At 39.2% G+C, this 24,975-nt stretch overlaps 1 protein-coding gene and 1 long non-coding RNA gene across 3 annotated transcripts in view; both read right to left on the bottom strand.

Moving 5' to 3' along the window:
• Window positions 1-4,513, bottom strand: part of PAX3 (paired box 3) — a 107,813-nt gene extending 103,300 nt beyond the window's left edge. The window contains exons 1-3 of the mRNA XM_051983466.1: window positions 3,689-4,513; window positions 1,969-2,204; window positions 439-568 (exon numbers count right to left, since the gene is read on the bottom strand). Of these exons, the coding sequence (XP_051839426.1) occupies window positions 439-568; window positions 1,969-2,204; window positions 3,689-3,773 (451 nt within the window). The 5' untranslated portion in view covers window positions 3,774-4,513. The remainder of the gene's footprint in view (window positions 1-438; window positions 569-1,968; window positions 2,205-3,688) is intronic.
• A 3,348-nt stretch (window positions 4,514-7,861) lies between these two features.
• Window positions 7,862-15,018, bottom strand: LOC127553056 (uncharacterized). Of its 2 annotated transcripts, none has more exons than XR_007951651.1 (5): window positions 14,920-15,018; window positions 11,270-11,364; window positions 10,334-10,410; window positions 9,877-10,007; window positions 7,862-8,046 (listed from the first exon to the last, which is right to left on the bottom strand). It is a non-coding gene; the product is annotated as an uncharacterized LOC127553056 (long non-coding RNA). The 2 variants fall into 2 exon arrangements; XR_007951652.1 differs by lacking the exon at window positions 14,920-15,018 and adding an exon at window positions 11,575-11,997.
• Between the last annotated feature and the right edge of the window lie 9,957 nt (window positions 15,019-24,975).

The following is a 24,975-nucleotide window of genomic DNA, read 5'->3' as shown; positions in this document are numbered from 1 at the left end:
CGCCTCAGCTATGGGATGGTTGCTCTACATCTTCCTTCCTAGACATTGAAAAGTCTCCGGTGGCATGTCCCCTATTTCCTTTATGATGGGGTTACAAAAACATTTGTTTCTTTTTAAAACAGACCATCAATATTAATAAACACTTTGCCTCCCGGGTCTCTCTCCTCCTGTGCCTAGCCTACAGGCAGTCTATTTCGCGGCTGCTTAGTAACTTTCCCCTGCGGCTTCGAGGAGCAACTAGCTTCCCAAGATAAAGGTTATTAATATCCAGGTTTCCTAAATATTTCCTGGCCCCGGGAGCCGGCTCCTGATTAGATATCCCCTCCCCATCGCCTTGCCCAATTACTCTATAGCAGGCTGTTACCACTTGAGCCAGTGGACTAGGAGGAGCAGGGACTAAAATCTGGGCTTGGGAGGAATGCGAATGGCTTTCAGTACCTGAGGGGACAGTGTTTCGGTCACAGACCGCGTCTTTGAGCAGCTTATCTCGAATTTCCCAGCTGAACATTCCCGGATTCTCTCTTTTGTATTCCTCGATTTTCTTCTCAACGTCAGGAGTTGTCACCTGCTTTAATAGAGCAAACAGACAGAGCCATAAAGTTGATACGGTTGGCCGCTGAAAGGGTAGAAGGACTACTACTTCCACAGCCTTCCCAAATGGGCTCTCGAACTCTAGTTGCCTACTCTAATTCCCTTGCAAAGTTCATTCTTAACAGCAAAAACGACCGACTCACTGAGAGTATTTTCCTAGGAAAGAAACTGAGACAAAGGCAAAGAATTGTAAACCAGATTCTCAGAGCGTTGTCCACTAGGCTTAATGAAAAGGTCGGGCCGTAAACTCGAAGTAATAACTCCGAGGGATTCCTCATCACGCCCCATCTTTATTGCCACTATATGGGGAGGGCGGAGGGCATCTCAGCAGAATCTGCGGGAACACGAAACTAAAGTAACTGGACCCTGGAGAGATAGCCTAGGGAAATATTAAACCTAGAAGCGTTAGTCTCCTTAACTGACCGAAAAATAAGAAGAAGAATAACTACATGGTTGAGAAACTGTTTCCCTGATTTTTTAAGATGATAATTAATTTTTAAATCAATGGATAATTAGGAGAAGTAGGTTGCAGAATTTTCATTTTCCTACAAATATCACTGAGTTCTTCTGTTTTTTTTTTCCCCCGTGAATTTGCTTCATTTCTCCTTTTGATTATGTATATGAAAAATAGCTTAGACGTCCCTGTTCCGTGGCTTTATTTTAGGATCCACAAATGAAGATTCTTGATATCATCTCCCACCCCAAAAAATGTGCAAAATTTTCGGTAAGAAGAAAAGGAAGGGGTGGGAGATTCTTTGAAGAAAACCAGGAAAGTGCTGGAAAATTGTAGCGGAAAACTGATCTTCAACCTTTCATCTGTTTGTTTCAAAGTCACCTAGACTTTCTGTTCTCCACCCCTGGACAATTTAAGTTTGTTGTGCGAATAGACTCTGACTGGCAGACACCATAAAGTGAAAGCAGGCTGGAGAAAGTGAGTGTGTGTGTGTGTGTGTGTGTGTGTGTGTGTGTGTGTGTGTAAAGGAAGGGGGGAGTGTTGAGGAGATGGCAGAAGGGAAGAGGTGGTAAGATAAGGAATCATAGAAAAGCCTTCAACAGGTAGGCCTATATAGTTTGCACAGTTTGGGGAAGGGTGTGTGAATATATTAAAATAACTTGTACAGTCAGTTCTCGGCAAAAATCCAAACTCATTTCTTGTCTACAGGGACAACGCTGTTCTCTAAAGATTTAATCCACTAGGTACATGATAGAAACAGTCCCCGACAGCATCGAGCACTTCTCTGGAGATAGAAACATTTGTACTGCAAGTTTCACCCAGGAAAAACTTCTCACCCGCCTCAGCTCCCCAATCTACCCAACATTCAACCAAAAAAATCAGAGAAAGACCACAGCAAACTTTAGCTGGCCTAGAATCCTCACCTTGGGTTTACTGCCCCCGATGGCCCCCGGTCGAATGGAGCCAGTCTCCTGATACCTGCACAGGATTTTGGAGACGCAGCCGTGGGACACCCGCAACTGCCGAGAGATGACACAGGGCCGGATGCCATGGTGGGCCATCTCCACTATCTTGTGACGGATGTGGTTGGGTAGTGGCCTGCCATTGATAAAAACGCCACCGAGCTGGTTGACTCTACCCTGTCCTAAAGGAGTGGACACTTAGAAAAAAGAAGGGAGGGAGGGGAAAGTAAAAATGTTACTTAAAATGAATTTAAAAAAAAACAGATTCAGTTACACAAACGTTTAACAATTACAGCATTATAGGGACCAGCATTTTACAACAACTAAAATGTGATAGTGGTGTTAATATATTTGCCTTCATGGACTATTTTGACCCGAGACTTTCTCCTGGATGATTAGAACTCTGAAAGGGGAGGAGGTAGGGAATCGCTTCAAAATGGCCTTACGTGAAGTTAGCATAAAGGATGTAAACCGCTTGTCAAATAGTAATTATAATAATCAACCGCGTTTCCTTCAGTGGTTGGGGAGTCAAGGATTAGTAACTTTGGAAAAGTTGAGAAACAGTTTTGGTAAAGAGTTGGTGAACTCCCCCCCACCCCAGATCAGCACTTCCTATAGAAGACACCCCACAAATGAAAGCGATCCACCATTGCTTCTTCTCTAAGAAAAGCCCTCCGTTTCAGCTGTTCCATTTACCAGGTTGTTTGGACTATCTGACAGTTCTAGATAGTGACTGGACCATTGAACCAAAATAGCCCAGTGAAAGACCAAATCATCTTGGGTTTTTTTACCTGTCACGGTTTTTTCTCTTTCTTTGGGAGTTTTAAAATAGAAGAAACTCACAAATGAATTAGAAATGGCTTGGAAAGAGCATATGAGACTAGAGGACAAGTGCACTGTATATCATATTCATACTTATGTATATAATATACTGTATATCTCATCATATTATGCTGTCTTATATACTCTCATTTTAAATTATGTTACGTTCTATTATGTTAGCAAATGATATGAATGATATTTACTTCAAAATTATACTACGTTACACGTCTTACAAATTAAGCATGGAAACTAACTCTTTAAAAAATTTACTGCAATCCATCCCAGAAATGTTAGGTAGATCTGATTTCCTAAACGGATGTGAAATATTTGGGAGTTAGGGTGAATTTTAAATGACCAGAACTACATCCGAGATGAAGACGATGAAAACAAAAACATTGCTTTAGTATTTTAAGTATTACTGGTTTGACACAAGATGCTGAGAACCAAAAGATAGCCCTGACCCATTCCCACTCATTTCAGAACCGGAGACGTGCTGCCTGCCTTCAGGATTCAAGAAGGTTTTAGTTTTAGAGCAAAGAATCTCCCAAACAACAACGACAACAGGGGGAGAAGTGGTTAGGAAACGAGAGCAATTCATTCGAACCGATATAAGTGTGTGGGGGCTAGAAGCAAACGTCTCCATTTGCAAATCGAAAGACAAATTCTGACTTTCCTTCCTTCCAGTCCTGTTTAATTCCAAGAGTGGATTTTGTTTGTTAAAAGAGAACAACGCAGAACTGAAAGCAAGAAGTGCCGGAGGAAACACACGTAGGCTCCAGGAGCTTTGGAAATTCTCCCTCTTAAGCTCTGAGGCGTCCAGCCTTACATTCGGGCCAGAGGAAGAAGAGGCCAAACTTACCTTCTAATGGGAATCCGCTGCGAGGATAGTTTTGTCCGGGAGCTGGTCGCATCATTCTGGGGACAGCTCCAGCCAGAGTTGTCATTGTGGAGACAGCTTCACTTTAAAATAGTACCCAGGTGAAGGCTTTAAAAAAAAAAAAAAAAAAAAAGAGTAGAGTGCAGCTCCGGCAATGTAGAACTCCGCCGAATCAAGCAAGCCCCACCCCCTCCGAAAAATAAAAATTAAAGAGAGAAGAAAGAAAACTTCTCCCTCTCGTTTTGTCTGCAAGATGCGATCTTTCCCGATCGAAATGCAAAAAGAGGAAAAAGGATGGGTGAAGGAACAAAAGAAGAAAAACCAAACCCACGACAACAAAGTTTTGTGCAAGTCTGGGGACGTTGCACAAGCCGGTGTAAGGCGACTTCGAACACGGGGTAGGGATTGGCACACTTTGATATGAAACGGGGGAGGGGATGTGGGGAGGGGGAAGTGATGGTGGCAGGAATGATTTTCTTCCTGTTGTTGATACAGAGTGAAAGGAACTCTGCTCTGGAGTATTTATTAGTTCTTTCACCCAAAGCTCGATCAAGAGCCCTGAGCTGCGATTGGCCAACGCGGAGACTGTCCCGTCTAGAGGATACACGAGCTGATTGGGTGAAATCCGCAACTTTCTCTTCTCATCATTACAATCCAGGCCTCAGTAGAGGAGGGTGACCCAGTCTATTGCTTCTTCCCTTGATAAAATGTCCTTTCATAGGAAGAAGTGGACAGGAGAAAATGCAAAGGAGGGGAAAGCAAAATGTCTTGGAAAGCTAGCTTCTCAGGCAGTCTCTCTCTCTCTCTCTCCCTTCTCTCCCTCTTCTCTTTTCTTTCCCTCTGTTTTTCTTCTCTCTCTCTCTCTCTCTCTCACTCTCTCTCTCTCTCTCTCTCTCTCTCTCTCTCTCTCTCTCTCTCTCTCTTTCTCTCTCTCTCTCTCTCTCTCTCTCCCCCCTTTTGGCACCGTGCCACTTGAGGGGAACGATTACAATAAGGAGACATTCAAAATCCTCACAATTTCTTCGAGTCAGTTACCTCTAGTCACCTTTTCTTTAGACTATGGTTGTAAACGTGCAGCTGTTTGTGTGATTCCCTGGTCAAAGAGTGTGGGACAAACCAAAGGAAAAGTTCAGTCTGTGTGCTGATAAAGTTCTTTTGTTTCCTCAGACTGGGGGTGGGAGGGAGGAGGCCGAGGGCAGTGATGAAGTCCGATGACCGACGGGGGGGTGGGGGGGAAGAGAGAGCAGGGAAAAGAAGCGGGGGGGGGGAGATGGAGATAAAACAGTCTCTTCTCTCTTTTTAAGCTAAAATCTGAGGGAATGGCAAACTAAATCTAGACGTATAGATATAGAATCAGATTGGCGAGCTGCATTTTATACGTTAAAGTTTTGCTCATGAGCATTTGTTCTCAGGAATTTATTGTAGTATTCAAACTAAACCGCGGGGGAAAAAGAAAAGGAGTTAAGTCTTGGCTAGGAGCTGAAGTGACCACAGCAGGATATGACGCCAGGAGTGTTGTAAAGACTGTCTGTCCTTAAAGAAGGTACTATTGTGCATGTCCTTTTATTTATAACTTGGTAAGTGCCAGCAAACTCGCCTCCTTTACACTCTGAAGTGCCAACCCCGCGCTCCACAGTGCGCTTTATTTGCAAAAGTCTATTCAGAAACTGTCACTCCCGAGCTCCAAGTTATTCAAGGCCTTAATCAATCAAAAGGATGAGAATCGTTCAGGTTTTCCCCTTTGAAATAAAGGAAACAATGAGTTCTGGGCTTAAACTTCTCCCTTTCCTTTTACGATTTTTGAATTTTTTCCTTTGCTCCATTCCCCCACCCCTTCTCTCCCCCCCCCCCATCCACCTCCTTTGACAGTTTTTTTAAACGTTAGTTCTAGTTCCCCACCCCCTAATTAAGGCAAAACCATAAGGCGAGATAAAAATCAACCGAGATCTGGCGATCTGCTTGGTGGGAGCGTTTTGGCCCCCTTTAAATAAAATGCCGAAAAATGGACAGTATCATAAAAAGACTCAGCTTACACTCGGATACGAAGAAGCATAGCTATAATTTTGAGTGATCTTTCTCTGGAGATGTTCAAAGGCCTACCCCCAGCTAATGACACTATTAAGAACCTAAGTCTGGTGGGGGCGGGGGAAGCGGGGGCGGGAAGAGATAAAGTTTTCCTCATATTCATTCTGGCTTCATCTTGAAAAAGGAGAATCTCAGGGGACCTCCGAAATCAATCATATTCAGAAAAGACCATTTTCAAAGAAAGAAGCACTATGTAAAAGTTTCTAAACAAGGAAAACTCCACCTACACAATCCCTCTTTTTCTTGCTCATATGACTACAGGAGATACCATGACCTTATTTATCCAGCTCTGAACACAAGAAAAGTGGGAGCATCACCCCCAAATGGCAAAGATTAGACTTTAGCCAGTTGCTCTGATTCAGGAAAGAGAGATGCTAGGATTTAACTGAAGTTAATCATTGTATATTTGGGGGAGTCTACATATTTATATGTATAGGTTAACGGTTTAAAACTCAGAGCAATTTCAATTTTTAAAAAAAGATTTCAAAAATAATAAGAATTGGAACCACAGTTCATTCTTTATAGTTATTCTATAAACTTGCTATTCTAGACAAATATTCAAAGGAAGAAAACGGGTTTGTAAAGTTGGGGGGGAAGAGTGAGGCTTTCTGTGTCGCCAAAGAGGGGGCAGATTGGTGCGGTAAACGAAGTCTTTCTTCTCTGATTCCGAGGGGATATTTCTAAATTTGATTTCTTCAGAGATTATAGCTTTTTACCAAGAAGGAAACCTGGGAATAGCCTCAGTCCATTTTTCGAAAACTAAAATTAAATTATAAATCGGGGTCACTAAAGTCTAAGGTGTCAAGATAACGTAGTTCCTTCCTCCTACTCCTTTCTCTCCTGGCCCAGAGCGCAAAAGGCAGAGATCAAATCTTGAGGGACAGAGCGGGGACTGGGCAATTTTACTTTCCTGATGATTAGTTCCGAGATCCTGCGGTCTTCTGAGTTGTGGGGTGTGTGTGTGTTATCAAGAGAGCCTAAAAATTCGTGTTCTTAATATTCTGCTCAAAATGAAAGAGAGAGAGCAATCCTGACTTAAAGGGAGTCGAAATGCCTGAGCCCCTGACTTTCTCACTAGAGGAGGGGAACCCAAATTAGGGGCGGGTACTGGCAATGCGGCTACTGGTCCAGAAGTCATCTGACCTAGTGTTCTCGAAGCAACCGCAGGCAATTGGCTTTCTGTAGCCAAATCGGCTAAAGTTTGTAGAACGACTTTCCAAGTCATGGGCAAAGGCTCCTATCCTCTGATGAAAGAATCAACAAGTTGGCAAATCTTAAATCTATATCCAATTTTCACAGCAATCTACCCGGCTATTTTCATTTTTCTTTCTCTTGGCATGTCCAGCATTCCCCCAAATATACTATCGCCTCTTTCTTAGCACTTTGGGCCTTCCCTTCCCTTCTGTATTACTCTAAAAAGGGGAGATAGGTAACTGCCATTCTCCTCAACCCCCGCCCCCCTCAAGCAGCCAGCCAGCAGTAAAAGTAGACACCTCTGTTTTTTTCTCAGTCACTATTAAGCTTGTTGTTTCAGCCCAAGATTCTCCATTCTGAAGAAAACCAGAATCTGGCTGGTATACAGGTTACTAATTGGAAAACGATTGCTCCTCCTGAGGGCTCTTGGATCGAGAACGGGAACTTCGCGTAGGCAACAATGCCCCAAGCCTGTGTCTCTTAAAAATGCGTTTGGAGTTGGATCATGGTAGTGGTGATGGTGGTGGTGGTGGTGGTGGTGGTGCTGCTGCTGCTGCTGCTGTGTGTGTGTGTGTGTGTGTGTGTGTGTGTGTGTGTGTGTGTTTAATGTCCCATTTGTATTTTCTTAGACCTTCAGATTTTTTAATCAAGAAATAAGGGTATTTTGTTTGTTTAATGCATTTTGCAACTAGGCCATCTCAACAAGGAAAGTGATCTGGATATTCACATACATTTATCAAGCATGTATTAAATATCTACAAGGAACAAGGCACTATGCTAGATATCTACCGCCTGATAAACACTTCTTGAACTTTTCCAGGTGAAAGTGGGTTTGGTCTTGAATTAAGAGGCAAATTGCCTCAATGACCTACTTCATTTAATGTGTATACATAAAGATCACTTTATTCTGGCTCAGGCATGCGGCAGGCTGGAGTTTCTCTGTTAATTGCACTGAGGAAGTTTTCATCCTTCCACACAATTTATACTCTTATCCTTAAGAAAAACAGGAAAGCTTGTCTCAAGATGATCAGGATTCACTCTCATCTCTTTGGTGGATGCTCCTGGCATAGAAGAGAAATAAAGTCACATACTTCAGGCACAAATGCACATTTCTTATCCCCTCCTTTCAGTGTCTCACTCTGCTTACTGTTTGACTCAGTACTAGAATATTCATTTCTTTTTCAATGCTATTTCAACTAGGTTATGTAATTGGGCCCCAAAGGATTGAAGCTCTGTTTCTTGATGTAAACAGTTCTCCACTTTTTCTAGCACTAAAGGGATATTTATCTAGAAGGGAGGACAACTGGAAGGATACCTGTTCACCATTCCAGTACAAAAACTCTGCTAAAATTCCAAAAGAGTGATTCAACACATAAGCCAAGACTCCTATATTAGAGTCCTTTAGTCCTGTAGAAAGGATTTCACGGTTTCTAGTGGGAGCAGATAAAACACCCCTGATAATTACAAAGCTTTTCCAGGCCAGGTGTGCCTTTAATTGGATTAGTAAATGCTCTATATTAAACTTAATCACAGGAGCACTGAATCTATAACTATTAGTAGTAGACACAGGTATTTGAAAACATCACTATTTCCTTCCTCTATCAGAAAGTCAATTATGATATATTCAGGTTTCTCCAAATAAGAATTGGATGGTAATGATGATGAAGATGTAGACAATGATAGGGGAAATGAAGTTGCTTGAAGAGCTAAAGATACTATTACATCCTGAATTTGTTTCCAGAAGTTAAATTTATGATTCAGCTAGATGAATTATGGAAAAAGTCTCTATTAGGTAAGATAAATTTCTGAAGGAAAGAAAAGAAAGGAAGGAAGGAGGGAAAGCAAGAAGGAAAGAAAGAAAGAAAAGAAAGAAGGAAGACAAAGATTAGAACAGGAGTGAGTGAAAAATAGAAGAAGAAAAGAAGACAGAAGTCCTCAAAGTTTCACCATATTTTCCTGACCTCTCTCTCTCTCTCTCTCTCTCTCTCTCTCTCTCTCTCTCTCTCTCTCTCTCTCTCTCTCTCTCTCTCTCTCTCTCTCTCCTCTTTCTCTCCCCTCACCGTGTGTGTGTTAATACTTTTAATCCAAAACAAAGAAAAACTTCATTAGGGGAGCTAGGCCTGGAATTTAAAAAAATCTAGGGTCATCGTAGAAATGTAACAATCATATCTATTTAATATTAAAAGTAGGTTCTAATTATATCTATAAGGTCACTCGTTTGGGGCCACGGAGGGAGATTTGAAATTTAGTAGTGAAAAGTAAGTCGCTTAATGCTCTGGGAGGATGCAGGGGGATGGTGGTAAGAAACAGCAGGGGTGCTCTTGCTTAGCTTTTTGAGAGCGGTAGGAGAAAGCTTTTTGGCACTGGAAGGGGGTGGTGGTAGAGGTGAAGAAGTCTCTGTGCTGATAACAGAATGCCTACACAATGTGCCCTGCTCTTGCGTGCATCCAAGGGACTGTGTCTCTTCGGAGGCAGGAGAGGATGACAAGTTGAGTTCCTGGGAGGAACTTAGTGTTCTGTGACAATAGGGACTTGATATCCATGGGTATTTTCAGGTAACTAAAAACACAATCTGATTCGGAAATTTACAATCTGTTGAAAGAACTGGGAGAACTGCTTCCTTCTTTAACCTCACTGACTCCTCACTGACAATTCAAGAAATCAGATGTTGGTCGGAAACTTGTACGTGGAAGGATAGGGGAAAAGTCGGGGGAGAGGGGAAAGTTTATGCTTATTGGCAAAGTTATGGACCCATTTAGAGTCAAAGTTAGTGACCGCTTTTGGAGCGTGGTTGTAGAACAAAAACGAGCCAGCTTAAGTTAAACAAATAGGGCATTGTTCCTGCTGACACCTTTGTCCTTTAGGGATATACTTGCAAAGATTGAATTTACCACACAGCTCAGGTTGTGGAGGTTGAGGAATTTGGGGTCTTTAGTGTGTGGAACTCCTCAGCTTTGGCCGCCGGGTTTTCACCATAACATTCGTTTCATTCTGTGGCAACTACAAAGTCAGGGTGACATATCTAGAACAAAAAGATATGAATTGTATAGAGGGTGGGAGGTGGAACTTAGCTAGCCCCCGAGCCTGCCTATTCAGGGGAAATGCCCCCTTTTGTAATATTTTCTTCTCCGAGGGTGTCCGTGAAGTCTTAATTATATAGATATTTAGATAAATGTATTCAATATATAAATAAAATATATTATGTATATAAATCAGCGCCTGACTGTATGTATAAGCAACAAGTGGTAGAGACAAGCAGAAGCAAAAGAGGTTAGGCAGTCCTTCTGCGGCACAATATAAAAGTCTTCAGGGAGACCTGGTTACTGTGGGACAGGAGGGAATGATTACCCAGAAGAAACAGCAGTTCTGAAATTGCGCTTCCCTTGAGCCTTCCCTTCCAGAAGAAGGCTATTTCCGTGGCAAATCTGTGACCAAAAGGAAAGATTCAATTAAAGATTTTGGATAAATTTTCTCCTAACCCTATCATCCTTTCAAAGGAAAAACTCGACTAAACCAGAACTAGGTTCGACCCTCTCTGAATACAACAATAAATTCAATGAATCTCCTTCTAATAAAAAATGCCACAAAATAGCTTAATATTTAAAAGAAGGTTCCTTTTTCCTAGAAAAATCTTTTAAAAATCTGAATTTGCCTGTCAAAAGATAGGGTTAAGTTTTTTTTTTAAAATTCACCCCAGAAGCTATGATAAAAAGCTACTTTTCATGAAAAAAGAAAGATGTTTTTAAAATAAAATAAAAAGTTGCTCCTATCTCAGGCTGTCCAAGAGTATGAAGAAATTTCCTTGAAGTTGTCACTCAAAAAAAAATTCTTTTCGATTATAGACTCCACAAACAAGTTTCCCAAATTACCAGTCCTATAATGATTAGTTTCCTCAGTCGCCCAACAGTCATTGCTGTTTTGTCTTGTCTTCGGTGGAACTGAACTCCTAAAAATTTAGAAACCAACTTCCAGAGAACTTCTTGGCCACAGCCTTAGGAAGCAGTTAAGACAAGTAGTCCCGAGATTAATTGTTTTAAAAGATTCTTTTTCCCAAACGAAATATAATACCATTTGGATATATATGTGTGCGTAATATATGTGTGTATTATATGCATATACGTTAGCCTAGAGTCCGGAAGATTAACATTTGGAAACTTATGAAATGTAATCTGCATAGCTAATTGATTCCCAGCATATCAGTTTAAAGGATAAAGATATATATCTACATGATGGATATTGTATTAATAGGCACATAAATAAAGGTTGAAAAGTCGTTACTGAAACCTTTGAAGTCTCTCCCATCGCTTTCATGCCCCATCCACAAGTCCACACGTCTCCTCGCTCTCGTGCTGTTTTTCAATTACTTGCCTTCTTCAGACCTAGAAAAGGAAGAGGAAAAAAAAGGTATGTAAAGCTGTGTATTTAAAAAGGGTATCACTTGGGGATCGAGGAGCAAGCACCTTTCTCTGCGTTGTGCGTGGCAGGTGGATGGCAAGAGGGAAGGAGAGGCGATGACAGGACATTTTTATCGCCACCCCCCGATTATTCCCCATTTCTTGGGAGTTGACTTTTCATTTGTTTTCCTTTACCTTCCTTTCCTTTCCTTCTTTCTTCTTTCCTCCCTTTCTTTTTCCTTCCTTCTTTCTTTTCTCTCACTCTCTTCTTTCTTTTTTCTTTCCCCTTTTTTCTTTAAAAAAAGGGAAGAAAGAAAATCTTTTTAACTTTGCTAAACAGAGCCGTAATGTTTGTATGTGGAGCTTGAGTGGAGGAGATATGGTTCTGTAGAGCAAACGAAGTAGCAAGAGTTGCAGGGGCAGCAGTGGCTGTCCAAAACATATGTAACCACATTTTTTTTTTTTTGCCCTCTTCTTAATATCTGTTATAGTAGCAAGCGCTTCGAGTCTAGCTAGGATCGTTTCACTCATTTGCCTGAAGCTTGATATTTAAATGGTCATCAATGGGGCTATTCTGGAAAGCAGAGGAGGAATAACTTCAGTCACATTTTGCTTTCTTTCCCCTCCAAAAACTTTGGGTCAGGATGGTTTTATTTGACTCAGTCTTCACCCCCATCCCCCCTTGGTGTGTGTGTGTGTGTGTGTGTGTGTGTGTGTGTGTGTGTGTTTCAAAGAGCTAGGAATAATAAGTCGTGAGGGATTTTGAACTTGTGATCCCTTCGGTGAGCTGATTTCATTATCGGATTTCATTGCTGTTTCGGGTAGCAAGGAACATGTGTGTGACGCCGAACAAAAAGTGAATTCACCAGGCTTTCGGAAACAGGGGAAGACTTGGTGTCGCCTGTAGGGTGGCAGTTTTAAGTATCCTCTTCAACTGAGGAGGATGGGAAGAAAGAAGGGGACACTAGGGGAAAGAAGAGTTTCAGGGCTTATCTTCTCGGCACCCTGGGAATTGGGGGTACTAAGGCAGCTCTTCTTTGGAGAAAGGCAAGATTAGAGGGTTTATTCCTGTTCTCATATTCTTGTCTCTCTTGTTGCTAAGAGAGCAGAGAAGCTGGGCAGACACTGACAAGATCAGGGGCTAATACCCTCTCCTCAATCCCAATGAAATTTTGAACACTCTGAGGAGTGCTATTAGCTGTGGAATTACTCTCCCTCTTCATTAAATTTCTGAACTAAGGAACTCCAGAAATAGGTTCTGTTCTCAACAAAGCTGAGGCACTTTCATTGTCTTCTTCCGACGTCTATAAGTTAATTTTAATTAGAGAACCCATTTAAGGGCCATATTTTCCCTTTTCCCTTAACCAAAGCCAGCAATAAAATAGGTGCGATGTTTTCTGAAGACTTTGTCTCAGCTCTAAATTTTAATTCCTAAATATAATTCTTGATCTCCCTCTGGCAAAGCTAAGATAGAAACAGGCCCCATGACTACCTAGAGAATGGAGGTAGTCTTGGGGTGGGAAAGGGGTATTTTTAAAAAGTAAGCGATAGGCAGCCCTTCCTTAGTATTATTTGCTCCCCAGGCTGAGTGTGCAAGTGCCAAGCGATTCCAACCTAGCCGAGGCCTTTAAAGGTATGAAACTAGCGCAAGAGAAGAGATCCTCTTTTCTTCCGAAAGCAAGATCTTAAGAGCTGCTGTCTGGTCATCAAAGGGTGGCAGAATTTAGCAAGAAGATTTTTGTTTTGCTGCAAAAAAAATCAGGATCTCGGCCAGGGGAGGCGCTCTCCGAGTTTCCCCTACGAAGGGATACTGGCTGAGGAAAAGGGACAGACACAGAGGATAGAAGAAGACTTGCCCACAGCTCAATTTAAGCCAATTAATCTGGAGTCTTGACGCCTGGCTATGGCTTCTGTGACACTAATGCAGCAATGCTGGTGGAATTTTCCAAATGCAAATGAGTCTGGGAGATCTCGTAAATCCCCTCACCCACCCGCCAAATTAATTAAGGGTGAAGTTTAAATATAATGGGTGTAATCTTTATTAATTATGTAGCCCTTAATTGCGACGATAGTCCTTAATGGGGCTGATAGCATCAATCATGCTAAAAACGAAAGTTCTACGGCCATCACTGAGATTCCTCTTTGGGTTCTGGGGTTTAGGTACAGAAAAAGATTTTTGTCAGATTTTTTGCCAGATAGCAGGCACATTATTATCCTTTGTCAAGCGCAGTTTTTTTCCCCCCTCTTTAACTCTGAGCTTTATTTTAATTCTATAATTTTGGAGCAAGAGAAAATCTAGGATTAGGGCTTTTCTATTCATTTATTCATATATGCATTCATTTATTTAAGCATTTTAAATTGCCACTGAATCATATTATGTAGATTATGGAAATTCCAAGATAAAAACGTAACATTATCTGTCCTCAGAGAACTTACATTCTATTCTACCATGTATACAGTCTGGCTAAGTCTTCAGTAATTCTCAAGCAATGGTATGGGTGTGTGTTGGGGGAGAGGGGAGACTTGAGAGGGGGTTACATCTATAACCCCAGTGAAGCTAAATGCCCCAACGCACTAGTTCTTTCTTTAACTTGCCTGGAGAGACAGTTACCCTCTCCTACTCCTCCCTCTCTGTTCCCATGGAGCTCAGATTTGATGGAAACTGAATTGCTTAGACACAGCTGGGAAAGAGAAATGGTCCTTCTATTCCCAAATTAGAGCTCTCCCAGTATGTTTTCTCTCCCTGCAGAAGATTTCACCCCTATTCGCTTCCTGAACTAAGCCGGAGAAATAGATGGAAGGAGGACAAGATAGATAGCCCCAGGAAAGCTCCCCTCCGAAATATATTAGTACGGTCAGTAGTTTTATTATACCCAGAGTAGCCGCGTAGAAATGTTGCCCGTTAGTTTAATTTTGCCCACTGAAATAAATGATCTAAGTCTAAAGAAGATCAGCATCGTGCGTGCTCGCGTATGTGTATTTGCTTTCGTGGGTGAGCTCCCCTCAGAACTGAGATGAGGGAATGATTGGGTTTCTCTTGACTCAGTAATCAGTAATCAGAAATCAGTAAAAACTGATTTCTTTTTCTCTTTCCCGCAATTCAAGGTCAGCGTAAATTTCCCAAATTCTTAGTAAGGAATTGTTTCTCCCCAAGTCCATATCTTCCGCATAATTTGCGTAAATGCATGTAGTTTCCTGTAAGGAGGTTAGGTGTAGAGTTCCCCATTTTATTGAGCTGGCGGGGAGAAAAGTATGGGTGCAGGACTATAATGTACACTACCTTTCTCCTTAAGGAAATTCCAAAATCTGGGATCGGGACCTTAGTCCAGAAGAGGAATGAATCCCTAAAGGGCATGCTCAAACCAAAGAGAAGCTAGTTTGATCCCCAGACTCCTACCTCCATTCCCTTATTTCCTTTCCTGAAATTCCCCTCACCACATACACAACCCCTTCTCTCTAGCCTTACCCCACCCCCATCTCTTTTTTCTTCCCCCATTCCCCATCTCTGCCTTTGGGGTTGAAGTTCCAACAAATAAATACCCTCTAAAGAGATTTTCCCGACATCAAAAGCGATTCCGCAAGAAATCGAATCCGGCAATTAAACTTGGGAGGCAGCTTTTCCGTGGGTCGGTGTCTGTATTTGAGCTGCTGGATTTACTCACTAAACGTTCTGACAACCCAAGACAACCCCTAAAGGAAAGGCGGGACTCTGCCCTGCAGGGACTTTGAGGCCCACAAATCAGGACCCAGCAATGCCAGGGGCACATGCAGGCAATCTCCTGTGGAAAGCGGGATTAGGCGATTTCTTCGGAACCACTAGATGTAAAAGGAAATAGCCGGAAACATTAAGAGTATTAACATCCCGGAGATTTTTCAGTCCGAACCTTGTAGAAAGTAAGCAAGAAAACAATAGGGGAAAAGAAGAAAGAAGAGATGGAGGAAGGGGAAAAGATTCAAAAACTATTTGATGAAGTTTTTGGAAAGATTTATGATTTATTGTTTGAGTGTTCTTTACACCCACACAGATTGTGACTCGTTTAATAAAGGTTCTTCTTAAATTAAAATAGTGACAAGTCTCTCCAAATATAGCTAAGCAGATCCTTGGACAACAAACACACTGCATTGCTCATACTCAAAGCCTTACTCAGGTAGTAGAACTCATGACAGGATTAGGCACTCCAGTGGGACCTTAGTTGGAGCCCCTCTTTAAAGAAACATTATTGTGTTTGATAGATAGATAGATAGATAGATAGATAGATAGATAGATAGATAGATAGATAGATATTTTGAAGCATAAGGAAGTACATATAACAGATAAACTGAAGCCAAACGTATTTCTAGTATTATGAGTTCAATATAATTCAATTCAGCAAACATTTACTAAGCACCTGTCATGAGTGAAGGACTATCCAAAGATTGGCAAAAGAATCCTCCCTCAGGGTCTATGGTCTAGTCAAGAATGAGAATCAGAAATTCTCCCAGATTCTGGTTTCCTTATCCTACTCCCTCTTTGCTTATACTTCTTTTCCCATATGTCTGAAGGACAGAGTAATAAGAGTATCTCAGTTTCTTACTCTGTGGGGTTTGTTTGTTTGTTTTTGCAGAGATTTCTCTGGGATATAAATAGCTGAGGTTAGTTCAAGCAATGTTCAAGTATAGAAATATGGTGATCTTATATCACCTCCTATTCTAGGAGACAAATTGGACTTGACTAGGCAGAGGGAACAAAGAACCTGCTATAGAAAGAGTTAGACTTTCTCATGCTGTGATCTATGCCGTTGACCTTGGTCACAATCTCCCTGGGCCTCAGTTTTCTCATCCATAAAACAAAGGGGATAGGGAAAATGACTGTATGGGTCATTTACAGTTTTAAGTCTCGGTTCTACCACACATACTAGTTCTCTAAATAAGAGTTTCCCTCCCCCTCTTCCTGAAAGGCAATGTCTGCATTGACAATTGAATAATATGGGGAGGCAAAGAGTTGTCTTATTGGTTCTTTGCTGTTAGGAATAACTGCTTATCAGATGTTCAAAGAGAATCATGGGATTAAGTCCTAGAAGAGACTTTAGACATTATCTAATTCAACTCCTTATTTTACTGATAATACAACTTAGATAGGAAATGATTTGTCAAACAAACACTAATATGAAAAGATATTAACAACTGCTTTGCCCTTGCACCTTAAGGACTATGGGCCTTTCCATCTGACTTATAGCTGGAACCTATGTATGTTATCTTCCAAATTAGAAAGTTAGTTCCTTCAAAGCGAGGATTGTCTAAAAATTTGTATTCTCACCCCTTTTACCAAGGTTTAGCCTAGTGTTCTGCACATAGTTAGTGCTTAATAAATAGACATTCATTCATTCATTCGTCTAGTACTCAACCTATTGAATTTCAGTTTGCAAGACAGATTCTGTCCATTTATTAATTGTGATATGAACAACTAGAGGTCTTTCCTAGAATCACTCTTTTTATGTGTCTGATATACCACTTGCATAGTTCAGAGCTTTGTCATTATCAGCACCTGCCTGTTTCATGGTTTTTGTCTCACTTTGATTCCCAAGTATAAAGTCGGAATATCTAGAGAATCTGTAACCTAGTAGACTCTGAGGGCATGAGTGCAGTTCACTATTGTACCACTTATTACTTTTATGACCCAGTACGAATCACTAAATCTTTTTTAATCCCAGGTTCCTCATCTGTAAAATTTACCTGGTAAGACTCAATGACCTCTGTGAAGTTCTTTCCTACTTTGATCCTATGCACCAGGGATGATCTCTCTCTTTATCTTTTACCTTTGGAAAATCTCATTTACCTTTGATTGGGAGGGAAAACTATAAAGAATCTCTTAACTCCTTTCTCTCCTTCTCTTCCATTCAATCCACCCCCTAATCCAAAAAGTATTAAAGATAAGGAAAGGAATTTAAGAACTAAAAGGGAATGAAAATGAAGTCCTTTTTACTTGTTGACCAGCAGGGAGCGTTCTACAGCAACATCTACTCAGATATGTCCTTTGCTCTTTGTATCATGGCTATCCACTGGAATTTGCATTTCTACAATATTACTTCTTCTTTAAGAACATCCTAAATCTATCTATCTATCTATCTATCTATCTATCTATCTATCTATCTATCTATCTATCTATCTATCGTCTGTCTGCTTGTCTATTTATCTATCCATCCATCCATATAAATATGTATATATACATACACGCATGTATAAAATCTCTTGTTTTTTGAAAACTTAGTAGTTAATGAAAGCACTATCCTCTCCTCTTGGAAATGTTTTAATATCATAGAGCAAAGCAACATGGAATATTATTAGGTTCATCAACATTTATATCAATAAATAGATATAAAATTGATTGTTAACAATAATACACAAATTCATAGTAAAATATACCACTTTAGTTATTATAAATTACACTATGATGCACATTGATTTCTCTCCTGATTCTCAGATCAACTTTTGTTAGATTAGACTTGTCATATCACAGGGAGGTTTCTGAAATCCAAAAAGAGCTCAATTTAATATAATTGGCCAATAGGGTCACATTCATTGTAAAGTGCCAACACTACCATGAGGTTTTCATTCTTTTCTGTGTCTTGGATCTCTTTGACTGCTAGGTGAAGGCTGTGGACTTCTTAGTATCATGTTTTAAGTGCATATGATAAACTACAAAGGATTTCAAAGGAAGTTAATTACATTGAAATGCAATGATCAAAATACTTTCAAACAAACTCAGGGACCCTAGGTTAATAATCCCTGTGCTTGATTAATTTGTATGATGATTATAATAATCTGCATTCACTCAGAGAAATGTCATCTCATACTTCCTATGGCATATACTTCAATCCTTAGGAAAAAAATAATTTTAGTTACATATAGAAACCAGGGATTAAAAAGGCTAACGAGTGTTGCCTGGGTCTATAGTGAGACCATAGATGTGAAATGGGGCATCTGTAATGCCCAGACATACTGAGAAAGAGGAGAAAAGAAGATTTTTTCTAGGCTCAAAGAGCAGAAGTTGGATAGAATGGCCAATTTGACAAATTATAGGGGAAATTGCTGTAAAATTAAAAAGAGCTGGGTGGAAATAGGAAGAATGTTATATGGAAAGCATTTGTGAAATGGAGGGAAAATGCAGAGGGTAGACAGACAGACAGAGACAGAGATCAGAGGGACAGAAAGCAAGAAGTAGAGAGATACAGAGAGACAAAGACAGAAAGAGACAGAGACAGGGAGACAGAGACAGACAGACATGAAAAGACAGACATAGACCTACAGAGAAAGAGAGACACAGATCTAGATTCCCGTCTTTCCTCTGACACATACTGATTGTGGTAAATAATTTCTCTTGAGTCTCAAGTTACAGAACAGTGAGTGGCAGGACTACATTGATAAAGGGAATTTCCATATCAGGACTTCTTTATGCCAACAGAATTAAACTACATGAAATTGCTCTCTCAAAAGACAAGTATTTATGTAGAACATTGTAGATTGGCATCCAGCACTGAATTTTAGATAACAATCTTGCTGCTTCTTCAGAGTTGTTCTTAGATTTGAAGTAGGCAAAAAGCAGAATGTAGAATCCAATCCTATTTTTAATCAGAGGGAGAAACTGGTCAGTATTAAATGGAACTTCAATGATGATTTGCTTTTTTTTTTTTTTTTTGGATGAACTAGAAATTGGAATCCTTGCCAATTCAAACTTAGCAGAAAGAAGTAGCAATAGTCAACAAACAAATATTTATTCAATGCTTACCCTGTGTTGAGCACTGACAAGTACTGGGGATTCAAAGAAAGGCAAAAAACAGGATCAGCTAACACAGGGTTGTGATTCGGATTAAAAAAAAAAAAAGCTTTGGTGGGAAAAAAATGGAAAAATCAGAAAGAAACGCATTCAAGTGGTAGTTACACAGGTCTGAGAGAATAAATGAGAAAACTGAAAAATGAGAAAATTGAAAGAGAAAACAAGTGGAATAGAAAGCAAGTTGGGATCAGGAGTAGATAAGGAAGACAACAGCAAGGGAACAGAACAAATGGAATGTATCATACACACATAAATACCATTTTTAGACACAGATATTTTCAATGCCATAAAAAATCCCCCCTCTTGCTGGTATATAGATCTGCATTGATGGTAACATTTAAGTCTATTTGCAAGTTGCATATAGATTTGCAATTATGTTAAGTTAAATTCAAATCCAATGGTAGGCAGTAACACAATGATTTTCAAAGTTTTCTCTGGTTCCACAAATTTCTGATGCAACTTCTCAAAAGGGTGAATGAAAATTAGCCTCACACAAGTAACATAAAGAGAGGAAAAGTAATTATTGGAAATGTGTTACAGTAGCTGCAGCAACCCCATTCCTCTCATATAGCTACATAATGATGCATATGCCCCCATCGTTCAATCTTAGGGTATTTAGTCACTGAGGTGTGCCTCTCTTTGTGACTATGGTCTGGCTGAGTGAGCAGACTACTTTTGGATTGACAAATTTCTGCCATTTGAAAAGAATCTGTGGACCCAAACTGTAGATATTCTTTGCCAAAGAAATTATCCTTAAAATATCCAAATTAAAAAGCCTCATGCCCAAATCTAAATATTTTGTTATATCATTTTTCACTCATGTTTTCATGACCCCATTTATGGTTTTCTTAGAAAAGATACTGGAGTAGAATTGCAAACCGTTTATTTCTCCAGCTCACTTTACAGACAAGAAAATTGAGACATATAAGACATAAATGACTTGCCTGTTTCACATAGCTGAAAAACATTTAAGGGTGGCTTTGAACTCAGGAAGAAGAGCCTTTCCAACTCCTGGCCCAGCACTCTATCATTCTACTACCTGGCTACCTCTAGTCTCTGGTGAAGGGAAATGCTCTTCTTACAGGTATTTGGTGACCAGAAATGCAAAAAACAGAAGGATAAAATTTTAGCAAAATCTTCGTATTCAGGCTTCCTTTGTTTTTGTTTTTTTAATTAGCCACACTTGAATTAAAGCAATAACAGAGTAAAAATTCTGATATTTTGTCTTCCTTTGCCATTACTCCGAAGTTCCTCAACATCTTTTTTGCACAGCCAGTATGTGTTGGAGGCAACACTTAAATTTAGAATGTATAGGCTAAAGCTAGCCTGTGCAGTGCTTTAGGAAATTAATTCAAGAGGACCTTTCCTTCTTGTAAATAGCCATTTTCCACCTCCAACATCAGGTTTATTTTTTGTTTTTTTTTTTGGGGGGGGTGCTGTTTTTTTTTTAATGTAGGTAAAATTTTTGTCTTTGAGAAATCATTCATTTCTCTATTTTTTTTCTGTGAATATACTAGATTATCTTCAAGATGTCTTCCATTCTTTAAGATCCATTTGATCCTTCTACAATATCTTCAAGTGGATATCTACTTAGAGGAGTATCAAATCTTGGTTGTGTTAAACAAGGGTTTTCTTTGGATCACTCAATTAATATGGATTAATCATGCCCACTATGCATATAGTATTCTGTTTCTATCTACTGGAAGGTAATTTTTAAGTGTTAAAGAGAGAAGAAGATGGATAAGGTACTGGAAAATGTATTAATGATGAAGTAGACAAGAGATGAGCAAAGAACCCTGGCTTCTCCAAGTGGAAAATCAAGGACCATTTGTTCTTCTCTGCTGATCTTGAAGAATGGCAACATTGAAATTCAATGAGGCAAATTCCTTAAAGTGCTTGCTAAACACAAGTCTAACTAAAACATGTCAGATGACACACCTTCTGCCTTTGGCCTGAAAGGGAAATCACTAGAAATAGACAAAAATTGTGTAAAACTGGGTGGGATCTTAGTTTTGAGGGATGTGTACTGGATTTCACAGGGATTAAAATTGAAAAGGACAGATTTGCTGATGCTGTTGATTATAAAGTATCTGATTCTTTAAACATTGCCTCAGTCTCTCATTTCTATGCAACTAGAGCTGTGTGTGTGTGTGTGTGTGTGTGTGTGTGTGAGAGAGAGAGAGAGAGAGAGAGAGAGAGAGAGAGAGAGAGAGAGAGAGAGTAGTGACTGTCATCCATTTGATTGCATTTCTTGATGGAAGAAGAAAAGGAAAACTTCTCAATTGCTCTCTGTCTCTCTATATTCATATATGTGTGTGTGTATAAACATGTTTCTATATCTCTACATATATGTGTGTGTGTATATTATGTCCACATATGTATATATGTGCATATTTTTGTCATCACTAATTTTTAAATGGAGAGAAAGTAAAAACAAAGGTATTGATCAAGATGATTCATGGATTTAGGAGAGTGACTCAAAACACATTTTAACTCAAAGCTCCTTTAAAGATCTAATAACAAGTTAGAAGAAATATTATCCTCATGATAACTAAACTTTATGGAGAAAATAACTTTCAAATACAAATAAAAGAAAGTTGTAAATGATGGATGAGGAAAAGTTAAGTCCATTTTGACACATTCAATTTGATTGAGGTTAAGTGGCCTGCTTTCCCAAGAAGCATTATCAGACTTCCCTCTTAAGAAACTAAGCTTTAAAAGATTAGAATTCAAGGGAAAAGTTACATGGTTTTATAAGACAGGGGCTAAAAATTATGATTTTGTTGGAATAAGGAATTCCAGGATGAGAAAATTCCCTCTTCAGTTTTCTAAGTCTTCAACTTAGTCTTAGTTGCCTAGAACACTAAGAAGTTAAATGACTTGATGAGGAATAATTTGATGAGGAATACACAGCTACTATAAGTCAGAGGCAGTTCAAGTTTTTCAGTATTCAAGAGTAGCTCTCTAACCCCTCTTTCATTTTCTTTGATTTACAAGATACAGTATTAAAAAAAAAAAAACAACTTTTGAGTATGACAAATCTCTTTTCATTTGAAACAAGATCATTTATATAAAGCACTTTGCCACCTTTAAGGCATTATGTATGTGTCAGTTTATTTTTCTTATTATTACTTATTTATCCAACTTTCAGCTCCCTTTTTTTCCTGTTTTTTTTTTTTTTTCCAGGTTTAGCCTTCTTAGGGGGAAAAAAAAGCAGGAATTCATTTGTGGAGCAAAGTAAACATCTATGACTTAAAGGAAAGGCAGTCTAGTAGAATGGATGAAGCTCAGACTCTGAAATCAGATAAACTGCATTTAAATGCCCAATCAGATCACTTAAATGCAAATCACTACACTTTTCTGGAAGTCAGTTTTCCCTGTCTAGATTTTTCTAAAAATCAGATTAAGTGACACCTCCTATGTGAGGCCTTTCCTGATTGCTCTCATGTATTAGTGACTCCCTTGTATTTACTCTCTATTTATATGTGTGCATGTATACATATATAGATGTATATGTGTATATAGATTTATATGTGTGTATAGAAGTATATATAATCTATATCTACATAGATGTATGTATAAATATGGATTCCCCTACAGAATGTAGGTTCCTTGGAGGCAGAAATGATTTCACTTTGTCTTTTTGCCATTAGTACTTAGCACATAATAGGAATTTGAGAAATAATTATTGATTTATTGAATAATTGATAAAATGGTTAGACAAAAACTCTAAGGTTCAATTCAAGGGGTCTTAATTTGGGGTTCATGGACTCAGAAGAGGTCCAATTTTAGATTTTTGAGGTGTTAATAAACTTGAGTAGGGAAAAATTTACATATTTACTCTAAAATTACAATCATCTTCAATTATTTAAAAAAATCATTTTTATGATTTTTGGAGACCATTGGCTTCACTAGTTTGGGTTAGAACTCCTATAATGTCTATGGAGAAAAGCAAAATTTTGCGACCTAGTTTAATGCTTTTCTATCTATTTTTCTAAGTGGTTTAGGGTGATTGGCAAGTTAGTTAACCTCTTTCCCATGTGAAGGACCTCTGAGAATCTAAGGTTAAATTGGACCTATGACAGAGGATGTACAGTGTTGGGGGTCTCTCCTCAGTCCCTAGATTTCCAAGCCACTAAATTCTGGAGTCCTAGTTTAGGGGTACTTGTTTTTATAGATTGCTTCCTGATTTGGGGCTACGTAGAATTCTCTCTTCCTTCCCCTTCTACTCTTCTCCCCTTCTCACTCCCATCCTCCTGTTTACTTTGCAATACCTGCAATATAAAGGCAGACTTCTGAGTTCATTAAGAAGATAGTAAAGACCTTAGAAAGCAATTAGCGGTGTTCATTTCCATGCTAATGAAATCCTCCATGGATTTCTAGCAGACACCACTGAGTGTAAATCTATTTATACCTAGAACAAATAGAATGTAATTAATTACTAAGGCAGGGTTTGGAAAGGGGAGGGGGGCTTTTAAAAAGAACTTAATACCTTCCATGGAAACCACAAATTTTAAATACTTTAACTAATTATATTGTAAAATGTATATATATGCAAATACATTCATGTTAGAGAGTTACCTGTGAGATAGGTACACAGAGGAATGTCATATTACCGAATGTCTTGTCATAGAGATAAACAAGGCATGTAGAAACCACTTATTGAGGCAGGGATCATTTAAGCACTAAATTAACTTTTTTTAAGGATCATAGATATACAGCTGGAAGGGATGACTTAAACTTGGGTCCCCTGATTCAAACTCAAAATAATTTGATGAGAGAGAGAGAGAGAGAGAGAGAGAGAGAGAGAGAGAGAGAGAGAGATTAATCAGACAAGACATTAAGAATGAAGTACCCAAGCAACCATTTCTCAAAGAAACAGTTCTAGACTCATTTCTCACAAATATGTGCACTGTTTTTAATTAGAAGACAAAACAATGTCTTTTTATTACAGTGTTTACTCAAATGTTTAATACTATTGAGATATTAAGTTTTCATTTAGTCATACTGTGCCAATTAAAACAAATGGAAGCAAACAAACCCAGAATTCTCACTGTGTCATCTCTCAATCAGTCTCTTAAGAAAGCTTATCAGTTTCTGTAAGAATTAGGAGACACTCCAAGGGTCACCACTGAATGAAAAGGAATAAACCTTTGGTCTGGAAAATATTTAAGGCTGACTTTAGAGGAAGTGATGTCCTATGCAGAGTTCACTAAAAACTAGAAATTCACATATTCTTCATTTCCTCAGTAGAAACTTTGCCTTGGTCTCTGTGTGGTAGTGGTGGTAGTGATTGATTCAGCTCAAAGTCATTAGAATCTTATATTATGGGATCTGTCTCTAGATTTTCCATCACTTAAATTTTACTCAACATTATTTGATAATATATACTTATATTTGTGAATATAAACTACAGTTATTTATTCTTCACATGAAATGGAAAATACCCATTGTGGCCAGAAGGCAAAAAAGACATATTTATTAAGAAAGCACATGCTGATGAATAGAATTTTTGTACTCATAGCTGTTGAAACCAAAAAGGATTCTTCCCCCCCCTTTTTCTAGAGAAATCAAATGCTGCTCTTTTTTTTTTTTTTTTTTTGTATTTGGCAGCTTGCTTGCAAATTTCATGAAATAGGACAGTTGAAATTTGAAAAAATGATGGAACAGACAGAATGCTTTCTAAATGATTTCTTCTCTCACATTTCCTATCACTTCCTCTCCTCTGCTCTCCTTCATCTGTTTCAACCTGCACTTCCAAAATCTATAGCATTTCCCTCCTT

This window comes from Antechinus flavipes, chromosome 3, assembly GCF_016432865.1.
Source record: "Antechinus flavipes isolate AdamAnt ecotype Samford, QLD, Australia chromosome 3, AdamAnt_v2, whole genome shotgun sequence".
Taxonomy (NCBI): Eukaryota; Metazoa; Chordata; class Mammalia; order Dasyuromorphia; family Dasyuridae; genus Antechinus; species Antechinus flavipes.
The sequence above is the reverse complement of the archived record's forward strand: the minus strand, read 5'-3'. Positions and strand labels throughout refer to the sequence as shown.